Source organism: Hipposideros armiger, unplaced genomic scaffold (assembly GCF_001890085.2).
Source record: "Hipposideros armiger isolate ML-2016 unplaced genomic scaffold, ASM189008v1 scaffold_460, whole genome shotgun sequence".
Lineage (NCBI taxonomy): Eukaryota > Metazoa > Chordata > Mammalia > Chiroptera > Hipposideridae > Hipposideros > Hipposideros armiger.
The window spans coordinates 1,348,413-1,374,623 of NW_017731810.1; the positions used below are offsets into that span (position 1 = coordinate 1,348,413).

Sequence of the window (26,211 nt, forward strand, 5' to 3'; positions counted from 1 at the left end):
TTAATAAGCAGTATAGGACCAAAAGACATCAAAAAAATTAGTGAGGATGACGGGGCGGGGGCCTGGCGTTTGATCCTCAGAAGCTCAAGTTAAGCTTTCTCTTGTAAACCACACACTTATGTATCAACTTGCCAGAATTTTTCTGATGCTCCAGGGTAGAAACCTTAAGCACAAGACTTCTCGTTTTTTATTTCACCTCCAACACAGCTGAGAGGATGTAATGGCCAGATCTGAGGTCTATTTAGAAGAAAAAGCAACAGCATGCGGTAAAGGAGGGGATGTTGTGTTTGAAAGAGAAAAAGAAAGATGGCTCCTGGGTGTCTGACTATAAGCACCTGGGAGACCACTTACTGAGGTAAAGGGCACAGTTGGCCACTGGGGAGTTCAGTCCCGGGCATGCTGGAATCGGAAGTGGAGACCTGAAAGTGACAAGTGGCTCTATGGGTCTCGATTTCAGGAGGCAGGTCTCGGCAGGAGCTTGACATTTGGAAGTTGTCACTTACGGAGTATCTGAAGCCACGGGAGATTCCCGAGGTAGAGAACATAGAAAGGGGGGAACGAAAAAAAAGCCCAGGACTGCGCTGTTAGGAACCCCAACAACTCACAGCCCTTTCATAGGTCAGCTGGGGGATGAAGATGTAACAAAGAAGTCTGAGGGAGCTGCCTAAGAGGAGGAGGAGCCTGGCGGGTGTGTGAAAGTGTTTCTACTAATAGAAGGGGGCCATGACCAACCAGGTCAAATGCTGCTGTTTTAGTCCATGGAGAAGCTACTCTTTGGAGTGATGGATGGAAGTCAGACTGGAGCAGGTAAGGAATAGAGGAGGAGTAAGAGTGTGAACGCCTTTAATGGAAGTGGTCCTTTCAAGATGCTGCCCATGAAGGTACCAGGAGGGTGACAAGCTTGAGGGGTATGGCACGTCACGCTGGACATGCCTGAACAAGATTATAAGATGAAGACTGAGAGAGGGGAGGGGAGGGAGGGAGTGGAGAGGAAGGAAGGAAGGAAGGAAGGAAGGAAGGAAGGAAGGAAGGAAGGAAGGAAGGAAGGAAGGAGAATGAACCAGAGACAAGAGGTAACGGGCCCTGGAAGGGGTGAGGGGCGTTGGGAGCACAGGACAGGCTTTGCCAAGAGACCCTTCTCCATTAGAACAGGAGAGCAGTGAGGGTCAGAGGCAGCAGCAGACAGGTTTACAGACTTGGTCTGGGGCATTCAGGGAGTTCTCAGAGGATGGCTTCTATCTGCTCCGAGGAGGAAGGAGACAGGTCATCTCTTGAAAGTGAGGTGAATGAAGGAAAAGTTAGTTTTGAGGCCGGTGAAACAGGTATGAAATACTCATTGCAGACTCTGAAGAGAAAGCTGAAAAGAGAAACATGGTTATTTATTACCGAAATGGTCCAGCTAATAATGCACAGCTTGGAAGAGAGAAGTCAGTCAGGAAACTGGCAAGTCACTCATTGGCTCTGAACTGCATCAATTTTATGAGAGAAAAAGACCGCAAGGTACAAAATTAGAACATTTGGCAGTTCTTGCTAAAGCTTATTATGTTATATAAAATTTTAGCTACGAACAGCTGCAGCTTAGCGATTCCACTTCTAGGTGAACTGAAAGAGTTGAAAACAGGGCCTCACATGCATGCACGTACACACACGCTCACAGCAGCATATCCACAACAGCCAAACGGTGGGGATAGGGGGACAGAAGCATGGATGAACAGTGGTATGTCCATCCAATGGAATGTTATTCAGCCAGGAAAAGAACTGAACTACTGGCACCTGCTACAATATGAGTGACCTGAACAACGGCCACATATGGCAAGATTGCACACAGGTGAAACATCCAGGACTGGTAAACCAGTGGATACAGGGCATGGGGGCAACTGCTTAATGACTCCAGGGATTCTTCTGGGGAGATGGAAATGTTTGGGAGCTAGAGGTCGGGGGGCGAGGGGGTTGGGTGGAGGGTACAACACTGTGAAGATTACTAGATGCCTCTGGGCCATTAAATGGTTGATTTTATGTCCTGTGAATTTTACCTCAAAGAAAAAGAACAGTCAGTAAGACAATAGATTCTAAGAAACTAATTACGCAGTCATTAAATTTCCTGTTTCCCACCACCCCCATAATTACATTGACCACTAACAGGGATTTCATCTTTTAATGACTTGATAACTACAATAACAGCTACATTACATATTCCTGATCAAACTGAATTCTAGGTTTTTGCGTGTGTGTGTGTGTGTGTGTGTGTGTTTTAAGTGTGTGGGGGGGAGGCTCTATTTCCCCTTCTAGACCTCATACTTATATTCTAGCACCTTCTACAATGCTCACTAGGAGGTTTAATAAACATGGGTAACTTAATTTTGCATATTTATACTTAAAGTACATAACTGAGTTACTATTTTCTAAGGAAAGAATTCTAGGCTAAATTTAAGAACTCACCAAAAGGATTTTCTATGGGCAAGTGATTATCATGGGGCAGAACGAACAGTTTTGCTTTGTTGTATGAATCTGCGGCTCAGTATATTTTTGAATTGATGTTGGTGGTAGAACAGAACACAAAACCTAATTATGATGTTTTGAAGGTAAAAGAAGGCTAAAAAGGGAAGGCTCAAGGCAAAGGAGTTAAGAACAGCGTAAAAAACTGGTAGATACCAGTTTCTTTTCATCTCTACTCAATTAATGTGAAATTCATGCTGCATTAAAGAAAGAGTGCTTAAATACTCTCACGGATGATAAAAAGTAGCAACCAAAGATTATAGACCTTTGGTTATACGTTCAAGGTCTAATTTGCCAATTACAAAATAAGACTCAAGTAATTTTTAAAAATGGAATGCAAAGAGGCCAAATATAAAATGGTTTGTCCTTTGAGAGCCATGCTATTTGCACAGATTAAGCAAAGGTCCATCACCATTTCCAAGCAACAATTAGTTACACATTGTGCACTTAAGTCTAACCCCAACACTATGATGAGCAAACAGCATTTTGATCAGGAATTTTTATATTATGGTTATTTTCCACTTAAAAAAAAAGGGAGGCACAACATCAAGTTAACTAAAAAACAAAAAAATGCACAAAATAGTGTTTGAGAAAGTTAGGCCTTAGACTACATAGAAATACTGCCTTTCGTTCCACTGTCAGGAAATCTCTGCATCCTTATGAAATCCATTGGGGTGAGGGCGTGGGGGGAAGAGGCAGGTGGCGCACACCATGGAATTCTAAATGGCTGACAGCCCCTTGCTGGTAAGGAGGTCACGGCCTAGAAGGCAGCATTTACCCTCTATTAGGAATCAAAGAGCACAAACGAAGTCAAAGCTAAAACGCTCACAGCCCAGGCCAGCCACACTGTAGCTCTCCTGCGTTCATCTGCAGCGTGAGGTCAGGGAGGCAGTGCTTGCAACACTGTGCCTTGGAAATTTACAGGCACTTTGATAACTCTGTGGTTGGCTGCTGCTTCTGTTACCATGGAAACAGACGGCTAAAAATGGGGCATGTTTCTTTAAACTGATCATACCTTCACACAAACTCCCTTCTCCTTTTTGTCAAAAGTTGGAATGAATTTAAAGTATGCTCTCGTGGTATGACAACGTGATGTCAAGCCAGGGGGCCTGGTACAGAACGGCAGAGGTAACACTGGCCTGTGGCAGGCATACGGAGAGCTGTTATACATATGTGCATTCAAAACACCTCATTTGGTTAAAAATTAGTGAAAATGAAGTACACAGTGGGGTAAATGGAAGTATAATACAAATAACAGGCACTCGAAAGCAAAACCATCCGCTCAATTGCTGGATCACCAGCTACAATGCAGAGGAGAGGTTCAAACAATCCTTGATTTTTTTTTGCAGACAATTAGTTTTTAATCTGTAGGACTACGCTGGTTCTACACCCAAACATCTACATTTCTTACCCTATGTATTCCAAAAGAAGACAGTGTTTATATTTCGTATTTGGGGGCAATCAGAAATCCTGTATTCCACTGCCGTGTTAGGATTTCACTGTGCAGCTCTAGGGAGAGATGCTTCTGGGTTAAAGCTCCTTCTAATCTCTCTAAATGGGAAAATGTACATTGCACGCAACTGCGACAGAGGCGGGGCCTCGCTCAGTACTGGGGGCCCGTGTGGGTGAGGTGGGATCGCTAGGCGGCTCTATCCCTACCTGAGGAAGAGGCCCTGGACAAGGGTGCTGCCTGGTGCACCAGTGCTGTGGATAAAGGACAGTTTTAAGGCAGAAGTGACAGGTTAGGTAACGGGATTTGGTGATAGGTTTTGAGGAGGGGATGAAGGAAGGTGCTAAGGGTTGCCCCCACTCAGGGTCCTGGTGTGAGCAGTGGGGGGGCACAGATGCCCTGAACGACACAGGAAACCCTGGAGGAACATGTTTCGGGGAAGGGTGAGGGCTCCTGCAGACGTCAGGACCGGGTGCCGCGGGTCTGCAGCACAGGAGGGAGGCCTGGCCTCGCAGCCTGTAACCTCATTGTTTAGACCGAAGCGCACATGGGTTTCTTCTGTGTCTCTTTTGTGTGTGTGTGTATTCCAGGTCCTATGTTATCATTTCGTTTCTCGTTTTTTACTCTATGAGCTCCTCGAATGCTGTGGCTTATAGAGGATTACCACCTCTGACATCGTGCTGCACAGAAGCACTCAAATCTCTACCAAATGAAATGATTTCTAATTAAAAATTAAATTACATCATTTCATCTCAAAAGCAGCATGCACCCATTTTTAAAAAACTGAATCATTTACATTTATTATAAGGACCATATCTTATTTTTCAGATTTATTCTTTAAAACATTAATTTAGTGATACCTCACTTGTACCATACTTCCGATTATGTGGAACACTGGTAGAAAACGAAGAAAGAAGAACTTCCCAGAGAAATCAAAACAGGTGTTGTGAAATTCATGTGCTTTACTGATAGGAGGCGTTGTACGGTCCTTTATTTCAACCGCCCATTAGCTCCTCCTGCTGTGGCTCCATACATTTTAGTTGAATCGACAATAACATCAGGATTCCACTACATTTCATTAACTTGTTCCTTACAGATTAGAAGCAGCAAATCAGAAAAGGGAAAGCAGCTGGAAGTGGCAGATGACAAAAATCAAATAGTAAATACTAATTCTAGTAACCTAGTAATGATCTGGGGTCATTCTGTGCACGGGCAAACAATTGTATACACACAACACTGCCTCTGGAGCCAACGCATCACATTTGGGGCTCGCTATTCATTTATAACTGAATTATAAATTATATCTGAAGGTAACAGTTCAAATTATATTCTGTTTCAGAAGGCAGGGAGAGTTACAATACTCTTTACTTGTTGCATGATAACAACGTGTCTGTGAGATGCAGACCACTGAGAGTGAGGCAGTGAAATGCCCCAAACAACGCTTCTATCTCCAGGAAATATCGTGGTCTAATAATGAAGATGGTACAGACGTCTATCTCATGGCAAAAGCTGACAAGCCATAAAGAGATGCAGATCGATGCTCAGGAATATGCGGGAGAGAGCAAGTTATTTTCAGCTGCCAGGATCACGTGACTTTCTCTAGGCAGTGGCAGGGGGTGAGTTTTAGGAGCCTTCGGGCCTGCCCAGCTGGGCGGGAGGAACACTGAGCAGAGGCTTGGAGAAGGGACATGAGCAGCTGCCCGGTCCAACAGCACCGTCTGCAGCGATGACAATGGTTTATAATCCGCCCTGTGCAGCGCAGCAGCCACTAACCACATACGACTACTGAGTAGTTGACATGTGGCCCATGTGACTAAGGAGCTGAAGTTTTGAAAAGTTTATTTTGCTTTAATTATTTTAAACAGTCATATGTGGCTAAAGCACAGCATAGGTAGAGTACAAGGGAGATGATTTCCGTCACTTAAAAAAGTTTGGGTGCTTTGATACAGGTATTTACCTGCTCTATTTACCCAGGTTGGGTTACTCAGAATATCTCAGACAAACGTGCATTTTTTTCATAAACAGACCTGCCATAGCCACGTCCCAGCACCAAGTTCATCTCCTCCAGTGTCTACCCCACAATCTGCCACAAACTTCCACATGCTTTATCTCCACGGTCACTGACCAGCCTGGGACAGACTGGGAAGGTGGTCTCCCAAATCTGTAACTCCGCCCCCCACCTCTGTGGCTGAGCCACACAATGAAAGGGGTCCAGCGTCCTGAGTTGCTTCTTGAGGACAGCTGACTCGGACAGCTGTGCCATCCACCTTGGACTATGTTTTGAGCAAGAGAAGCACTTTGATTTGTTAAAACACTGAGCCTGGGGTGTTAGAGCACTAAGCTTAGTCCAGGTAATTAACATACACCCCAGTTTTCTGTCTGTGGCATTTCAGTTTGGCCATCGGAGAGCTCTGCACACTGGGCATCAATTCTTCCTCTTTAAGCCCATTTGCTACCATGTTGTCTTTGCTAAATATGGGGGATAATTAGCTGGTAGCACCGGTATTATGATTCATTATCTCAACAATGACTCATATCAAACCATTTATCTGAATTTAAACCATCTCAATTTATTTGATTTCCACTCAAAATTCATAATTATTCATTCTTAAGTTGTCAAATCAGTGATTTGTAATATCCTTCTTTAGTGGTAGAATCAGAAATTAAATGTAAGTCTCATCATGTTGAACATTAGAAAATGTTCTAACCCCTTTATGGGTAAGTCAAAAGTTGAGATTCCCTATCGCTGCTTTGACAAAAGAAACTAGTTTAAGGAAAATTCCCTATTTTGAATTTGATCAGAATTCATAACATGTATTGCTATTATCACCTAAAGCAAAAAATAATTCCATTCTCCGACTACACATGGGTTGGTTTTTATCACAAAGTTTATATACATAAGCACTAACAAGGCTGTGAGGTGATACGCTGTGCTATCCAAACTGTCCCGTTTTGTGATGACAACCCCTCACAGACGGCACAACTTGAACACTTTCAATAGGTAGCACTGAACTTTCTTGTCCAGGAGTCACATAACCTCTGAAACCTATGATGATGTGCTTATAAAGTCTGTCGTCGTCCCCTCCACCCCTCCCCGGGTAAAACTGTTGGCTGGCTGGCACCATTAGCAGCAGCAGGAATTCAAATCTACCCCAATATAAGCCAGACGAGAGTGACTGCCTGAGAAGCACCAGGGAGACCAGCCTGTGTCTGAACTAAACGGACCCAAACTATCCTTCCTTCATTAGCTGGAAACTTATGACCCAGACATTTAAAAAAATCTTAGAGGCTGCTCTTTCAAACCAACAAAACCAAAAGCCAATGTTGCCAAAAATGAGTGGGGAACCAACCACTGTTGATAGAAACTATAATACGTTCAGTGTCCCTTAACCAGGAGGCGTAAACCATTAGACATTACTAACGTCACATATATTTGTCCTTTCTGACAAAACGGCAGAGCATCTAATTAGACTCTAGGGTGTTCAGTGTTTCAACAGTGGCAGCCACATCGGTCCACTTGCATGGGTCACGACAGCTGACGTCTGAGCTGAGGCTGAAAGGCAGACGCAGCTCTGCAGCAGCCTGTCCCATGTTTGATGCTACGCGTCTGATAAACTGACCACTGGTGCTCACCTGCAGGCGGTGACTGGGGCACTGGATTCCAGGAGCTCACTCTCGCCTGGGAACCAAGTTACATTCCTGCTCCTCCAAATAAAAAAGTAGCTTTCTGCAAAATCCCTCCTATTTTTTCCTGTTCTCATTGAACCCAGGTCTAATATTCTTTCAGTGTTGCTAACTTTGAAGTACCTGATCACCCTCAATGTTTGTATTTTTTTTGCCCTCCGCACTGGCTGTGGCAGAAAATGAGCAGAAACACGGTCTGCTGAGTTAGAAAGCAAAACCCAGTTCAATGAAACTGTGGGGAGACAAGATGAATTTTATCATCCAATCATTTCTGTGGAATGTTTTAAAATACAAAAAGGGCTCTCCCCTTAGCTCTTTACACCCATGAACCTACATAACAGTAAAATATAGAATACTTCTCTTTTGTCACCATAGATAGGACTTTAAAAATTTAATCTTAAATAGAAGTGAAAAGTAACAAAGGGTTAAAAAAAAAACAAGAGGGATGATAAACTGGCATAAAGCCAGGCATCTCATAAAAATACTATGAAGTACGTATTGTCTGTCCTCGTTGCACAAAACTTGTCCAGAGTCAGAAAGTGAGAAAATGGTGTGCCTGGGGTCTGACCCTGAGTATATATCTCACTTGAGAGTCCACGCTCTTGGCCGCTGTCGTTCTGCTATCTATCGCACATGTATAAATAAATGGAGAGCATGGTCACCATTGTTAGGGAAACAATCTATGCATTATGTAAGCCTCTCAGCTCTACTCGGCTGTTCCTGTCGATAACCCCCCTACCCTGTTTTTATATTTTTAACCCTTGCTTTCTATGCTCCTTCATCACATTCTGCTGTGGTGACATCTTTTGATTTCTCCTATTCCATTTTCCTCTACTTTCTTGGTTTTTCAAGTAGCACAAAAGTTGTTTTAAATTTAAGGTATTAATAGTAGCTTAACACTTGAACTTGACTTAAATGATGCATAGATAATGCTTAACTTTTTTTTCTAAGGGAATGATTTTAAAAAATTTAAGTTCCCGTCAGTGAGTGTCCGGAATGTGTCCCCAAAACTCCACCGGTATTGATTCTGTAAGAAGCTACAGTGAGGTTTCCTGTGCACAAGCAGAGGCGACCCCATTGTGTGGTTCCTGGCACAGCTATTTATACCTCATTGTGTGTCGTTTGCTTCCATCAGGATGTTTTTTCTATCAAACCCAAAAGTAGTTCATCTCTAGCAAGTCCAACTACTATTTCTTATCATTATCTGTTAAACCTGTAACAATCTATCATGCTCATATTCCAAATGAGAGAAAAAGGGGCAATATCTTTTTGGGGGAAGCTCAGACTGCTACTTAGGGGGCTAACTCTACATTTACTCTCTGGGTCTCTATAAGACGAGCGAGAGGGAGTGGAGAGGTGAGGGGGCGGCTGACGGCAGGAGCTGAATGCAGATAAAATGGAAGGAGGCTGTTGTGGGGCTTTTCCTCCCAAAGAACACTGGAAAATCACATTTCAAATTAAACAAGTATTAAGAGAGGTGGTCTTCATCTCTCCGATGAAGGAAGACCTTACTCTGCACGTCCTGAGTTTCTTGCACGGTGGCCCCCCACTCTCCAGCCCTATAGTAAGCGCTCTGTGCACTGGTCCTGTCACCCTCCGTGTGCCAGGACACAGGACAGCAGAGCCCATACCTCTGGCCCTTTTCTTAAACCATTCTTTGCTTTGTTAAAAAAAGAAAACCCACAAAACTATGCAACAAATAGCAATAACTGTGCTTTAAAAAGCAGAAGGATGCAGTGTGCATCATAACCAATTAAACCGATCATGTAAAGATATAATTAAGAGCGAGCTAGAGCTAGCTACCTTCCTCGTTTCAAACAATAAAACCCATAAACATGTTAATTGGAAAAAATTAATTTTCCTAGAATTATGCATTTGTAAACCTAAAAGCAGCAGCATTCTGAATAATATTGAAAAGGAAATGGCCTCTCCAAAGAGGGGGTGGCAAAAAATCAGGGAACATGAGAAAATATACAAGATGAAGGATTTTACTGAAATGAGGACTGGCTTCCTAAGTCCCCTTACTGTAGTAATTATTGCCAAATCCCTCGAGTTCTATCAGTTAATGAATCTTTAGAGAGAGCTCACCAAGGACAGCATTAAGCTTTCGTTTCAAAGAACTGAAAGCCTGGAAGGGACAGGGGTTAACACAGAGAGCAGTCACACAGCATGGCACGCGGACACACGCTCAGCCTGGTGGATGGGAACAGAAACCGGGCAGTTTTGCCCCGTCCACAGACAGACTGACCTTCCTTGAGACTTTTCTGGTTGCTCCCCTCAAGGCATTCCTTTTCTTTTAATGGCTCGAAATCCCCAGCCGTTAAAATCTCTGGGAAGCCCTGTTGCTGCTTCTTGGAGCTATCGATCATGGTGAGAGGCGTCTGCAGACAGGCAGCACCCAGCAGGAGAGCTCAGTTTGCCGAGCAGCAGAGGCCGGCGCTCAGAATACCTTGGTCCCTGGGTCCTGAGCGCCTCCTCACCAGGCCCCGGTCACCACTGGGCAGTTAGGTCTTGAAGCAGCCGAAGGCAGCCATCAGCCTTTAGTCCCCAGCCCGACCTGCACAGACAGTCATGCTGCTGGAAGCCCTCAACTCTCTCCCACATGGAGAGGCACAGCCAGGGAGGCACGATGCTCAAGTCCCGCCCCCTCTCGCAGCCAGCCCCCTCTCCCTTGCCACGGCAGCTCCCCCAGCGCAGGGCACTTCAATCTACAGTTTGACGGTCCGAATCATCTGACAAACACTGAGTCAAGCAGTTAAAAATAAATCCTCTAGTTGTTAAAAGAGAAGACTTCGCTGATACCTAAGACGACAAATCACTGCCTGTGGTCTTGCTCCCGCTCTCTATAAACACAGCCGCAGGCGGTGGAAATACTTTCTATCGGCCAGACCAGCACATTCATTACTCATTAAGTTCTCCAGCTAAACAAACGGCAGCCCAGGGCATCTGAAGGAAACGGGGCTTATCTCAGCAGTGGTGGGCTTATCTCAGCAGAGGTACCACGCCGCATAAACCTGCTGGGAGCCTATCTGAGTCCAGGCAGGCACTGCACCACCAAAGTTCTCCTGTGCTGAGCTTTCTGCGGCGCCTGGCTCTCCCTGGCAAAGCAGTGCCCTTTGTAATGGGGACACATGTGTACTGTCATTGCAGCTTTCTGCACCGCCAGCTCAGACCTGAGCAGCACTTTTCCTCGATGCCACTAGTTGGCCGAGAGAGTTAATATCGCCATTGTTGTTCTAAGGAAACCTCCTCTCCGGAGTTAAAAACAGAGATGCCGAGAGCTTCTATTTCATAACAGATTCAACCAGCGACCAGCCCAAGTTTAATGTCACATTAGTTATCAAGAATGGGTGCCTCTACTGCAAATCAGAGTGCCGGCCACTGGACACAGGGACCCTGGGGGAAGGAAACCTCTGGGGATGGCTGTACCGGGCAGACATGGAGCTAAGCCTGTTTTCGTAGATCCCAAGCATACATTTATCTGTAGCTGGGGCCAAAAGAATCTGATTGTTTTAATGGCTCCTTTGCAAAGAGCTTCCACAAGCCCATCAGAGGTTTAAGGGCAGTAGACTGAGTCCTCTTCCACGAGGGAGCGACCTGTTTTGTTCACGTTTTTATAACCAACATCTAATGAACTGCCCGGGATATTGGGAGTTCTCAATAAATACATGTTGCATGATTGAGTGAATGGATTAAAGCAGAAGAAAGTGCAACAGGAAAACTTGTAATAATCCACAAGAGCTCTAAAGAAGTCCTAGATCAATGACCAAGAGTGGGGAATTTTAGACGAACTAAATGTTCTCTAAAGGAGGCACATTTCCTCTTTAAAAGAAAAACATTTTGATTGTGCATCTGACACGATCCTTCCGCAGGATAAGAAAGGCTTCCATTTTTACAGCCAGAACAGGCAATATTCTCCTCACCATTTCAACACAGATGGGAACTAGATGAAGAGTCTGTCCTTTGTCCCTCGTTCCAAAGCTGGTACGCACGAGCCCCGTGCTGTTCTAGAAAGATAATTATCTGCCCTTCTCCAGCTACTCTCGAGAATGGGATTACACAACACATGACATGCTTCTTGTCAACTGAAATTCCTTCTGAAGCAATTTAAACCCATCCTTGGGAGTCTAAACCTCAGCAGGAACAACAGCTACATCGAGCTTATCACACCTCTCAGAAATGCCCTCAGATGCTCTGCCACTATTTCTGATCCTCAGCCCTTTAACTCTTCTAAATGAACTGTTCCGGCACCTTTAAAAGAGTAAGGAAAATGAGCATCACTTTTTGAGGACATTCTTTAGGTTGGTCATTTTATTAGAAGTTTTGCAACCTGTATCGTCATTTCGCCTCCAACAGCCATTGGGAGCTCCATCATTACTTGTACATAGACATTTGACAGACCGAGACCGAAGTTACAAGGCTCATAAGCGGCAAGTCTGGAAGCCTCTTTCCTTTTGCATTAAAATGCCTGCTGTCCTCTAGCATGCTCTGTTTCCAGGCTCCAGCTGGGTCCTGGGGCAGGTTTAACTGCAGAGGCCGTAAGTTTTATGGCCCCAAGTTTTATGGCCGCCTAATGATTCTCCTCCTGGGGAGGGAGAAGGAAGCCGACATAATCCTACAAGAAGGCTTTCGTGAAAGCACTTGAACTTTTTTTGAAGTAATAGCAGCAGCAGCCAGTTTTACTTAGCGCTTACACAGACTAAGGGCTTTTCCTGTATTATCTCACCGATTCTGTTGACCAATTTATGAGTTTGACATTATCATCCCGATTTACAGATGACAAAACTGAGGCCTGGAAAAATCAAATACTTAGTCAGAGGTCATGTATCTTGTAAGTGCTGGTCAGAATTCCAAACAGGAAGCTTGGCTCCAGGGCCTACATTCTTAATTACCTTGCAAAAAGAACAAAAATAATAAACCCCAACATTCTCTTTTTCAGGATGTTGCTTTTAAAAATCCTGTTCAGCTGTTTTTAGGCCACAACTTTAGAAACCTGAGTGGATACACAGCTACACCAGTTACCTTAAATCCTTTACTGGCTTTGTATGTTGTGTGTGTGTGTGTGTGTGTGTGTGTGTATGTATTGCATGTGTGTTGAGTGGGATAAAAAATAAAACAGTTCTCTTCAATTAAGGATTCTCTGTAAGTTTATTATTTTTGTACTTGATAAATATCAAAACTTGTAATAAGGAAATACATTGTCCTGCTGTAGGTTTGTATCAAAAGTCTTGTCTCTGTAGTTTTGAATGGAAATAATCTCTAGTGGTAAAAATGATAGAACATTTGTTTTGCTATTTTTAAAAATCTGAAATACTTTCAAGTTCACAGAGCATTTTTTTTCTTGAACTGTCTTTGAGTAGGCTCTGACATGATACCTCCTCTCTACTTCTAGTGCTTGGGTGTGTAATTCCTACAAACAAGGCTATGCTCCTATCTAACCATAATATAACCATCAATGCCAGGAAGTTAACAGAATATCTCTACTATCTAATCCACAGACTCCACTCGAGTTCCACCGATTGTCCCAACAACATCCCTGACAGCAAAAGGACCCAGAGCAGGAACACAAGCGGCACAGAATTATGAAGTCTCTACTTTGCTTTCCTTGAATTTTGAAGATTCCAGGCACATTCTTTTGTAAAATTACCCTCAATTTGAGTTTGTCTAGTATGTCTTCATGGTTGGATTCAGGTAGAGATATTTTGGGCAGGAATGCCACCAAGTTAATGACACATTCTTTGCATCCTATCAGGGTGTGCACAAATCCAATCTGTCTCATAATTGATAATGTTTATTTTCACTAACTGATTAAGACAGTACTGGCCAGCCTTCTTCATTGTAAAGCTTTTCCTCTTCGTAATTATTTTCTGGGGCTGAATTATTTATTACTATGATGATTGTCAAATGGTGATTTTGAAAATTCTATCATTCTTTCTACATTTATTAGTGGCACATCCTACTATAAGGAAAATAATTTTCTTTATCCAGTTTACAGAATCTATTTATATCACCATGGACTCATGGAGTCCTGTTTTATTTAGTGGGTTAGAACATGTTCCTATCCTGCTTTACTTTGATGCAAATTATTCCAGGTTTGCTCAGTGGGTACAGCTTCCGGCTGGCTTCAGTTTCCTACTGTCATGACCCATCATTCTTTAAGCACCTGTCTCACTCTCTGGCACAAGATGTCCTGGGCTCACCTTTTCTGTCTCCTGCTCCACTGAGAAACCAAGATGTGAATGCTAGGTGTGCTCATCAGCTTAGGGAGTCACTCTTCCCAGGCCCACTCTGTAGATGAGTTAGGGGCTGTCGGTGAGTTATGTGCATGTGTGTGTGCAAACACACATGCTTGCATCTCTTCATATTAACAGATGTAAAACGTAGATCTCTATTTAACTATATACCTTTACATTTATCTTATACGCTGAAAACCATGAGTTCCCCGACGCCTCCGACGCTAATCCAATGCCACAGGTTCCCTCTCATTCTCTCCCTTTTCTGTATTTATGACCCTCTTCTCCCTACAGCGAGAACCTGGTCCCCTGTGGCCTCTGGCCACCCCTCCTCATGGATATGCTGTTCATCTCCTTACTGTCACTGGTGTAGCCAAACCCTATGCTCTGAAGCCCTACACTGGGTCACTGCCCCCGTCCCACAAGGCAGCTGCTTTGCATGGCCCCACAGAATGTCTTTTGATTTAATTAGGAAGAAGGGTGGAAGGAGTTCTGCCTTCTCTCTGAGTAAGAGAAGCCCCCAGTTGCCACAGGAATTGCTTTCCTGTAGGTCTGCCCTTGTTCCTGACTCAATGTGCTACATCATCTTCAGTGTCATTTGCCTCTATTGTCACGACTGACACTTAATTTCAAATAAGAGGTGATTAAAGTCACTTTGGCTATGATAAATCTGCTTCTGCGGGGTTCATGTGTACACACTCAAAAGCGCGGTTTCAGTGTGAAACCGAGGACCATAAATCAAGTCAATGTTCCCACTACCCCAAGTGCAGATATTTAATAAGCGTGAGAAAAACTGTATGGCTTGAAGATGGGGAACAATCCAAGAAAGGCTTCAGGGAATCAGAACAGAAACAAACACGGCTCAAGGGACCTACACAAAAAACTTGGCAGGGTCCATCTATGCTTACAAAACTGTTGATCAAAAGGATTATCGCAGCGATGAGCTGGACTTCAATGAGGAAAAACCTGAGAGTATTACCAAGTGGGCAATGTCTGACCAATGTGAAAACTTTCAAAAGTAACTAATGACGTAATTACTAACCGAGTGCAAAGAAACTGCTAAATACTGAGGTTGCTAAGTATCTCTTTTGTGGCATTCCTGACACTGTGACTGAGAGGCAATGGTTTTTCCTTTGCATTTTCCACATCTGGGTACTTTATAACAGGTCCTCAAGTAGCCAATCACAGAAGTGGATGCTGGTTTCCTTCACATACTCTGAACCGCAACATTACAAAATTTACACAGACAGTCAATTAGGCTCAAGGCATTTAGGGAGAAAAACGTCTGTTGAGGTTATGCCTAAATTTTTCTGCTAAGGATACCACAGTTTTAGAAAAATACATAGTTGATCTTTAATTTTCTCCTTTTTTCATTATAAAACACCATTATAAAATTCATCTTTAGATATTCAATGGTAATGGTACCCAATATAATTACTAAGCCCAACTTAATAATCCTGATAATTTAAAATATTTTTTGTAAAAAAGGATGACTAAAGACAGCTATATCTGAAATTAGACAGCATACCTTCAAAGTCCTTCAGTTTTCTAATTTTTTAAATGCATGGATATCACACATATAGTATGTCAGTATAAAGAGATCAACAAATTAGCTTCTATGAAAACCACTGTTTCATGAGGAAGGATACATTTTTCTGACATTTCTAAGATAATAAGAGTTTGAAGGAATATCAATGATTTGAGCAATTAAGGAATATCAATGATTTGCAGCATAACTGAACACTACAACAAGGCGAAACGGCCTACTCAATTGGTTTGTCATTTGGGCTTACTGTCATCTTCCATCCTGAATACAGACAAGCCTGGCACAGATGGCACTGCCCTCTGTATCTGCTTTCCCCTCCTGAAGACGGGGATTGCAGCTCTGGTGAGTTTTTCCAGGACTGGGGCTTTACCATCAGCGGTTTGCTGACTGAGCTTTGCTTCGACTGAGAGAAGAGCCTTCCTGGGAGCTGGGGCCAGGGGCAGGTGGGCAGAGGGACACATGTCATACCTCATCTGTCAGGTCATCACATGACAATGGCACCGCTCAAGCACAGTGACCTGACGGTACGTAGTGACAGGCGCCTGTGTCTTCAGCTGCCCAGATCTTTCGTATGGACAACCAAGAGATGACTCTAGTGCTCTCTGTAAGCTTTAAAACAGTAATGCACATCCTGACTCTATCTCTGAGCTTCATAGTTACTTATACACATATAAATACAGACGACTGGCTGGAAGATGACAACAAAGAGCTTTCCTTAGATTTGGGCCTATCCCCCAAGAACCAATTCTCACTCTGCTGAGAATGCTTAATCTACAAGACAGAAAACCAACGTTCCCTATTTTGTTGAGAAAAAATAAGATAATGAACTGTATGTGGGACCCCTCAATGAGACAATAGCAGGTGCTTACCTGTGATAGCGATTTTAGATTACAAAATTTCGCGTATCTTTTGAGGATCTTTTGATCCTCAGCATTTCTGAGGTAGAGGAAACATGTATTCATACTTTTGTTTAAAAAGAAAGAAAGAAACTGCAGTTCAGATATGAAACGATGTGTTTCCATGTTGCTCTACTAGTGAACACATATCTTTAATCTGGGTTTTCTGAGTTCAACATTCTTTTCACCAAAACCAAAAGCCTGTATGCCTTTCCCCTCCTTTTTTTTCTAAATTAATATGTGATTTTCAGAGGTATGTATTTTAAAAAATAGGTAATTGAATTTCAGATGGATAACATCACAGATGAATTTATGAAGGTTAGAGGCAGGATAGTTTTGTGGCAGGAACACGACTTCAGAATTAAACATAGTGCAGTTGTGAGATCTTGAAAAAGTGGCAACATTGCTGTGCTGGTGCTGCCTCATCTATAGAAATGCAACGGTGACAACAACAGCAACAGCTGTTTTCGCGATTACAAAAATTAGGAAAAAATGCATTTACAATACCCTGCACAAGCATATGGGGCACTTCCCAAATGTTAGGATCTACTAGGACACATTTCTGGAATGATCTCCCTTCTGTTATCCTCTATGGCTGCATGTTACCTAGGCTTGGGATTACTGTGGCAAGACACACAGACACACAGACACACACACGCACGCGCACACACGCACACACACGTTCTACAGTTTCCAACCACGCCCCGTGAGGCTACAGCGGACTGCAGGTAAAGGGCATTATTTTTTGGTTTGGCACTTAATACCTTCTGGTGAGTTCCTACTACTGGAAATTTCACTTTTAGATGAAATTTTAAATTTTTATACATGCAGAGAACTCTGCTGATACTTTTTCACTTAAATGGAATAATAAAATAGAAAAATTGCCCCTGGGTGTTGAACCATGGCCAAGTAACTCATACAACTTAACACTCAAAAAAGAAATAATCTAATTAAAAAATGGATAGAGGACCTGAACAGACATTTCTCCAAAGAGAACATACAGATGACCAACAGACATATGAAAAGATGCTCAGGGTCATTAATCAGATAAATGCAAATAAAAAACACAATGAGATACCACCTCACTCCTGTCAGAATGACCATCATCAATAAACCAACAAACAACAAGTGTTGGCGAGGATGTGGAGAAAAGGGAACCCTCGTGCACTGTTGGTGGAGCTGCAGATTGGTGCAGCCACTATGGAAATCAGTATGGAGGCTCCTCAAAAGTTAAAAATAGAACTACCTTATGACCCAGCAATTCCACTTCTGCGTATATCTGAAGAAACCCAAAACATTAATTAGAAAAGATATATGCACCCCTATGTTCACTGCAGCATTACTTTCAATAGCCAAGATATGGCAGAAACCTAAGTGTCCATCAATAGCTGACTGGATAAAGAAGATGTCGTACGTTACACAATGGAATATTACTCGGCCATCAAAAAGAAGGTAATCTTGACATCTGCAATGGCATGGATGGACCGAAGTAAAATAACTCAGAGAAAGACAAAAATCATGATTTCACTTATATGTGGAATCTAAAAAACAAAATAAATGAACAAACAAAACAGAAACACACTCATGGATACAGAGAACAAACTGATGGTTGCCAAAGGGCAGGAGGGCTGGAGGGCTGGGTGAAAAAGGGGAAGGGATTTAGACAGAAACCCCAGTATATGGGATGTAGAGTACAGCACAGGGAATATAGTCAGTACTATTGTAAAAACTATGTGTGGTGTCAGACGGGGACTAGACTTATTGTGGTGATCACTTTGTAAGTTACATAAATGTCTAATCATCATGTTGTACACCTGAAATGTAGTATTGCTCGTCCACTGAAATTGAAAAATAAATTTTAAAACAGAACACTAGGTCATGATACCAGGAATCTACACATAGATTCTTAGATGTGTTCCTAAATGCCTTCTTTATGAAAGTTTTAAAAGTTGGTGTTTTCATTTTGTTAACCTTGACAAACACCGAAGTGTTGCCATGTAAGAATGAAGTGTAGAGAGAGCTGGACATTGTGCTGACGACATAGCCAAGTCCAGGGACAGCAAAACGGGATGCAGCCCACAGTAGTTTGAACAGAGAAATGGGGTGGGAGCATGAGTGGCCGGCACGGGCCGTGCAGGCTTGAGCCTGCGCTAGAGGAGTGAGCACCATCGCTGACGTCCAGCAGCAGTCACATTGATGCAAAACATGCCTCATGTCACAGTGAATTTAATGTGAATTAAGTTTTATTAGCTTTGTAGAGTTTTGTAAATAATGTGCAAAAGAGTTTCTGTTTTGTAGCTGGAAAAGTGCTAAGCTCAAGGAGTTTATACTTCATTTGTGGTTGTACATAATTCAGCAACATTATACTAATAAAAATTAAGTCATCTCCTAATAGTTTCTAAAGGGTCTGTGCATTTCTTAAGTCCGTGAAACACTAGTTCATGGTGCAACTAAAATGGGGAGAGGGACCTGTTTCCTCTGCAGCTTGCTTTCACAACGTTACCCTGATGTGGAAATTCAACATTTGCTTTTGTTTACCTGCTCTGGTGGCTTATTTTGCCATCTCGGAGTCATGACTAAGGTGGAGATAACACCAACACAGCTTTAGGACTTAAAGAGGCAGGGTGACCATCATAACCCATAACCTTATGTCATAGCCTCACATATACTCGAAAACGCTTCCTTTATCTCTTACTGACTCTACTTTGAACTAATTGTGTCACTGTCCCCAAAACACTTCCATGTCCCTCAAGACCGCACTACATGACCACCCTCATGCCTTTCTCAGCAAGTACCTTGGGTCCCTGTATTAACTCAGATTGAGGTCTTCAGACATTAAGCTCCAGTCCATATCTCGCTCCCATTCTATCTCCAGTCTTTGAGGAAAAAGTAATTGTTTTTCTGGCCAAAGGAAATCCAGAGGCTCTGCTTCTACTCACTTACAAACTAGTGATCAATAAATCACACTTCTCCACTAAGATCCTTTGTGCCTACCGAGATGTCTGCAGTCCCCTGCACTCCTTTCTTTTCTAACCTCTTAAGATTTTGACTATTTCTAAACGCCCTCCCTTATTAATCACGTCCTTTGCACTGGCATCGACCATAAACTCTAAATGCCCCCAGTGCACACACAGACACACAACACCCCACCCTCGGGATCATGCACTTCTTGCTTTCTCAGTGGCTTTCTAAATCTTCTACAGTTAAGATACCCTTGATTTTAAGATTATACGCTATACTCAGGACTAAATCATCTATGGTTTTATAAGATCGGCTTTGCCTGACGTTCTTGGAAAAACAAAAAGTTTTTACAAAGGGCAAGTGACTAGCTGGCCTAGACCTTGGGCTAGTCCAGCTCCAGACAATGTACTTCAAAACCAATCCACGCTGTCTTACTCATCTTTGCGGACCCAATGGCTGGGACACTGTGACTGCTCAATTAATGCTGTGGCATAAACAAACGAATGTCACTCAGCTGACCAAAACTCATCCGGGCCTCTCCCATACTCAACCTAATTCTGCTCATGTTTCTTAGCTTGGCACACAAAGCCATTGATGCTTTGTCACCCACTTTCTGGAGCAGCGTTATTAGCCTCTGACATGTCCCCTACACTTCAGATAAATCAAACTGCTCAGCACCCTTAAATATGCTGAGTTTTCCTTGTCTCTGCCCAAGGTTTACTTTCTGCCTGCAATTCCCTATTTCTGATCCCTGCCCATGGAAAAGCGTGCTCAAGCAATCTTTAAGAGTTAATTCCAGTACCAATCTCCCCGAGAAGATTTCCAGGGTGTCTGTCAGGTCTTTTTCCTCTGCACTCTGTACACCCGTGATACCTGTCGTGGGAGGACTCAGCCTTCTGTGGATGATAATGAAGGAGAAGATGATCACATGTCACTGTGCACTGGAGCGCTAATTGTATGTGTGGTGTTAGTGCTGTAAATACATTCATTCAGTTTTCTCTCCCCAATCACTCGATCTACTACTATCTCCATGTTACAGTGACACGCCGACAGGTTCACTTGTGCGGCTACACAGCTTCTAAGGAGTAGGACAGGTTTTGAACATAGGCAGTACAGCAGGTTTCAGGCTACTAGCTCCTCACAGTGGGTTCTGTGAGAGAATTAAGCCCTACTGCCCAAAGGCATCCACTGTCTAGAATGAAAGAACTTCTCTCCTATGTATCGAAAATGGTATTAGCTATGCCATCCCTGGGGTAATTGAGAAAACAGTCCCTCTAACCACATTAGTAAAGACTGATCTTCTCCCAGAGCCTTAGTTGAGAAAGACGGGATGCTTTTAACCGCTCCTCTATGCTTTCTCTTGGCACTCGTCTGAATACTTTTCATATTCCTGACCTCCCTTCTCCACCTCGGTAAATTTCACAAAAGCTGGAACTGCATCTCACTCATCTTTTATTTCCTGTGAGATCTAGTCCAGTGCTGTAAACGTGTTCATATGGTCAAGTTTCTCTTTAATTGAGTAAATTCTTATACCCAGTAGAGTCCAGACTAGATGATATGCATCTTCCTTAAAATAAACTAACAATTAGAAATACTTGTTATGATTATTTGGTTGTGCCTAGCAGGCATTTAAAAATCAGTCTTACTGAGGTAGGAAGACAATAAGATATACCCATGGAAAGGTGTAATTTGGTGAGCTGTGATGGAGGCACACACCTGTGAAGCCACTGTCACATCCGAGATAAACATTTCTAGCATTCCCAAGTTCCTTCTTGCCCCTTTGCAGCAATCCTTCTATTACACCCAGCCCCACATCGTCGCTGATCTGCTTGCTGTCTACCGTGATAGCTTAGCTTTCCTTTTCTAGAATTTCAAGTAAGCAAAATCATACAGTGTGTAGTCTTTTGTGTTTGAATCCTTTCACCTTGCCTAATGATTCTGCAACTCACCCACGCTGTTGAATATATCAGCAGTTGGTTCTTTTCTATTACTGAGTAATAACCCATTGTATGGACATACCACATTTTGTTTATCAATTCATCTGTTGATGGGCATGAGTAGTTTCCAGTTTTGCGCTACTATGAATAAATCTGTCATGAACATTTATATGTAAATCTTTGTGTAGATACTTATCCTCCTTTCTTCTGTATAGAGGCTTTGTCATATGGTAGGTGTATGCTTAGCTTTTGAAGAAATTATGGTTTCTTCAATAGAACTTCATTGGCAGCTTTATGTGTAACAGCCAAAAACTGCAAATAGCCATCCATACACAGGTGAATGAATAAATAGTGGTATAACCATACAATGGAATACTACTCAGCAATAAAAAGAATAACATACAACAATAGTAATAAATCTCAAAATAATTATGCCAAATGAAAGAAACCAGACAAAAAAGAGCACATGTACATATATTTCCATATAAAAAAATAGTAGAAAATGGAAACTAATCTGTAATGACAGAAAGGAGATCAGCGGTTGCCTAGAGACTTGTGGTGGCCAGAGACCTGGATTACGAAGGGGCGTGAGGACATTCTTAAGGGTGATGAAAATGGTATCTTTATTGTGGTGATGTCAAAAATTCCTCAAGTTGAAAATTTTAAATATGTGCATTTATTGTATGTCAATTATACTTCAATAAATTTGTTTAAAAAAACACATTGGTACTTGTGGGAACAGACAGAGAAATTCCTTTATGTAATATGATAACTTCTAAACTGTCTCTGCTATTTAAAAAACTTTAATGCAATAGAAGATTATTTATCTGGGGTCTAAAATCTGAAAGCAACTGAGAAGCAGAATTGCTCCTAAACAATCTTTAAAAAAAGAAAGAAAAACCAAACCAACAAACCTATTTACCCATTAAAATAAATAAAATGAAATAAATCCCACGTGTAAGAACAACGGTGTCTCGAGTGTGTGCTGTAGGTGGCTGATGGACCCCTATGAGTCGGGTGGACTGACTGGTGCTACAGATCAGTATGGGGAAGGAGCAGTGTTCCCGAACAAAGAAAACAGAGAGTTCAAGTAAAAAAACATTATATGTGACAAAGAAGGTCTCCTTTTAATACTAAAAGCCATAATCAATAATGAGAATATAACAGCCGTGATTATGCCCAAAACAACATAACCACGGTTATAAAACAAAAACAAAACAAAACCAGGAGATGCAATTTGATATAGACAGAAATCTGCAAATAACAGGAGACTTTAACCGGCCACTCTCAGTACAGAGGAAGTAGACGACAAATAAGAATATAGAGAGACACAAGGTTAAAAAACAGCATAATCGAGAAGGAAATCTTATTGCTATGTGGGGAACTTTACACCTTGATGATAAAGACACTTTCTTGAATATACATGGAATATTTAAAACAATCACACATTAGGTCACAAAAAAAACTTGGGCAAGCTCCATAAAATAAAAAATATTAGAAACAATACGCACTAGAAACTAACAAAATGAAAAAATTAAAAAGGCCTGTATATGAAAATTGGTAACATCTATTAGCTCATAGAAACAAGGGGGGAAAAAATGAAATGAAAGAACTTCTAAAAATAGGGTTTTTTTGGTATAATCAGAATCCATGGCATTTATTTAAAGCAGTGATCAGAGAAAAATTCAAATCCATAAACCGTATCAATGAAAATGAAAATAAACTACGTACCTAAGAGGACAAAAAAAAGATTAAAAAAACCCCAAAGAACAGTCCCAGTGACCCCGGGGATGATATCATAGGGTCTATCTCATGTGCAATTGGAGTTCCACAGGAGGGCTGAGAAAAGGCGGCAGAAAGATATTTGCAAAAATAATGCCTGAGAATTCCCCAAATTTGATGAAATACATAAACTTACAAATTCAAGAAACCTGGCAAACTTCAAGTAGCATAAATTCAAACATGCAGAAGCCAGGAGCCTTCAGATCCACAAACAGTAAGCAGCTGGAAACTGGAAGAGTGGAGGGAACCCTGCTAGTGACAGCGACTCAGAAGAAGGAAACGAGGGAGAAACAAGAAATGGGCAAAACTCCTGAAAAACACAAAAGCAGACTTGAACAAACAGAAAGACAGACCTTGTTCTGAAATGGGATAATACCGTATCACAAAAACATTAGTTTTCTTCTGTAAGTTCATTTACAAATTTAAAGCAATCTCAATAAAAACACCAACAAGCTGTTTAATGGAGCTAGACAAGTTGATGGTTAAGTTCATATGGACAAAAGAAAACCAAGGAAAACACAGAAGAGAAAAACAAGTGCCTTAGGGAGGGAGAAAGAGCCTTATTAGATAAAATTAAACTTCAAGTAGATCAGGGATAAAAAGTTTCTTAAATCAGGTATGGTGTCAGATGGTTGCTGGACTTATCAAAGTGATCATGTCTTTAGGTATGCAAATGTTGAATGACTATGGTGTGCCTGAAAACTAATATAATATTGTATGTTACTATTTTTAATACAAATCTTTTTAAAATCAGACCATACAGTACTCTAAGTAAATACAGATGGGATCCTTCCATAACCTGCACATACGAAAAAGTTTTCTAACTTTGACCTCAAAACGGAAAGCAATAAAAGACTAAAAATTTGACCATATTTTTAAAAAAAATTGAAGAGGAAGGGCTAGTCTCCCTAATACATAAATAACTCTTTAAAAATTAAAGTTTAAAAGCCTGACAGAGAAATGAACAGGTAATTCACACTCTACTCCAAAAAAAGACTGTGAACTGGCACTTCACACACATTAATACAAAAAGATGTTGAACCTTACTCATAGCTGGAGAAAGTCAATTAAAATTACAATAAAATACCAGATTGGAAAAAAAAAGTATGACAACACATTCCACTGGTGAGGCTGTGGGGAAATGAACCTTCTCATACACTGCTGATTGGAACGCAAACTGTACGACCGTTTGGGAGAGGAATTCGGTAATATCTTTTAAAAAACCACAACAATGCATTCATTTACCTTTTGACCTAGCAATCCCATTTTTAAGAATTTAGCTGAAAGCTACATCTCCAACATTATAATATGGTACATGCCAAAAGTTATTTATTGCAGCATTACCTGCAAAATACTGGAAACAATTTAAATGCTCACTCACAGGAGATTGGCTAAGTAAACTATGGCACATCCACAAAAGAATACCATCCAACTGTGAAAAGGACTAAAGATCTCTCTGCACTATTATGAGGTGGTCTTCAGAGCATGTTAAGTGAAACGGGCAAACAGAAAAACAGGATCGACGCCTACCTCCGATGTAAAGAAAGGAGAAACAAGATAACGCACTTATATAATACCTGCTTGTTTGAGGGGAGAAATATCAAAGGAAGAATAAACTAGAAACCAATGTCTGTGGGGACACAGCATGGGAAGGATGGGGGACGGGAGAGACAGGTGGGCAGTGACACTTCAGTGAGTGAGGACTTTTTTTTTTTTGGTATAGTTTTGACTTTTAGAACCTTAATATATCACACCCCCAAAAACTAATTAATGAAATCTGCAAGGATGGGGGAACACCCAAATCTGAATACAAACAAAATAAGTGAACCCAACTGTATTTCAAATAAATGACATGGAGACACTGAAGTGGGGATCGAACCAATCACAGCAACCTTTGAATGCAGTATTTTGACTGCATGCCTTTCGGCTCAAGACAAAAAAAGAATGTAAACAATTATTCAACTCCAGTTAGCAAATATTTTTAAACAGCTTCATTGAGATATAATTTACAGACTATAAAGTTTAGCAGATTTATTTTTCACAGCGGTATGAGTTAGCAATTCTGAAACTAATTTGTGTATTCTAGAATTAAACACATGAGCGAATGTACTGTGGATGATGGGAGCCGGTTTTACAAATATGAACGGGAAAAGGCTAGGCTGCACCCTGTGATGGGGTCTGAAAGTGGAGTTATCAGTAAGGATGCCTGATGTTCAATGTTCATTCACATTAATGTAGGCAGACAGGAACAGATGGAGACATAAGTGTGTGTATGTGAATAAACATGTACCTATTTCTGTCTACTGAGAGGATCTAGAAGCAATGAACAAACAGTAGCAATGAACACACCTAGTTCTTGACTTATAAATACTCCACTGAAATGAACCAGACTTCCGAGGAGAAATGGCTGATTCCAGGGCTAGGGCAGGAAAAGTACAAGTTGAGCCTAGATCATCCCGCTGTGCCAGAAAGCAAGGAAGTACTCAAAGAACAATGGGACCTATGAAAAGGACACAGAAGCCAGCTTGAAGCAGCTCCCACTGGCCGAATCTAAGACAATTTGAGCATGAGAATAAATAACAATAACAGGATTACTATTAGCAAATAGCACTATTTACTAATACATAAGACTCCATGGTTCCATGCTGATATAATAAAGAGGGCAGAAAGAAAAGTTTGTCTTTAAAATAGAGTGCCATCTAATAAATGTTATTTTCAAATGGCTTTATTCTTAATGTTTAAACTAGAAATGTCAGGCATAACTTATTTGCCAAATAACATAGAGAATGACGATAGTGTGCACTGTATCCGAGTCATTTCCTAGAATAATATCAGAATTACATGAGGTAAGGGAGTATCTATTCTGCAGAGTCATAATGTCATGATTTGTTGACAAGCCTGATAAAATAAATTACTCATTTCTTCTCAATCTTAAATCTGTAGAATGCTTTAAAACTGTTACGTACTTTCTCAATGGCTGTCTTGCTTCTTTTTATGATAGAGGTATATATTTGCTTATCTAGAATTATAATACCTTAACATTTATTTCAGTGAATTATATGCTGTTACTATTAGAAGACAGTTTGGATTACCAATTCAAAATAATTTTAAAACAGAAAATATCTTATTAGGGTTTAGTCTTCTTTCATCATACATATAATGCATGTTCATTTTTGGCCATTTTTAAAATTCAGAAAGATTAAAAGCAGAGGATGTAAGTAAACTC

At 41.5% G+C, this 26,211-nt stretch overlaps 1 protein-coding gene across 5 annotated transcripts in view; it reads right to left on the reverse strand.

Annotated features, from left to right (window-relative positions):
* The window catches only part of MRTFB (myocardin related transcription factor B), a 173,514-nt gene that overhangs the window by 54,681 nt on the left and 92,622 nt on the right, over positions 1-26,211 (reverse strand). Inside the window, exon 1 of one of the 5 annotated variants that reach the window (XM_019666083.1) lies at positions 10,080-10,263. The exons of 3 other annotated variants lie outside the window; for them this stretch is intronic. Coding sequence is in view for 1 of the 2 variants with exons in the window: in XM_019666082.1 (XP_019521627.1) it covers positions 9,879-9,999 (121 nt within the window). In the remaining variant the exon portion in view is untranslated. Of the gene's footprint in view, positions 1-9,878; positions 10,264-26,211 lie in introns of those variants that run through there. One more of the 5 variants, XM_019666082.1, reaches the window with a different exon arrangement.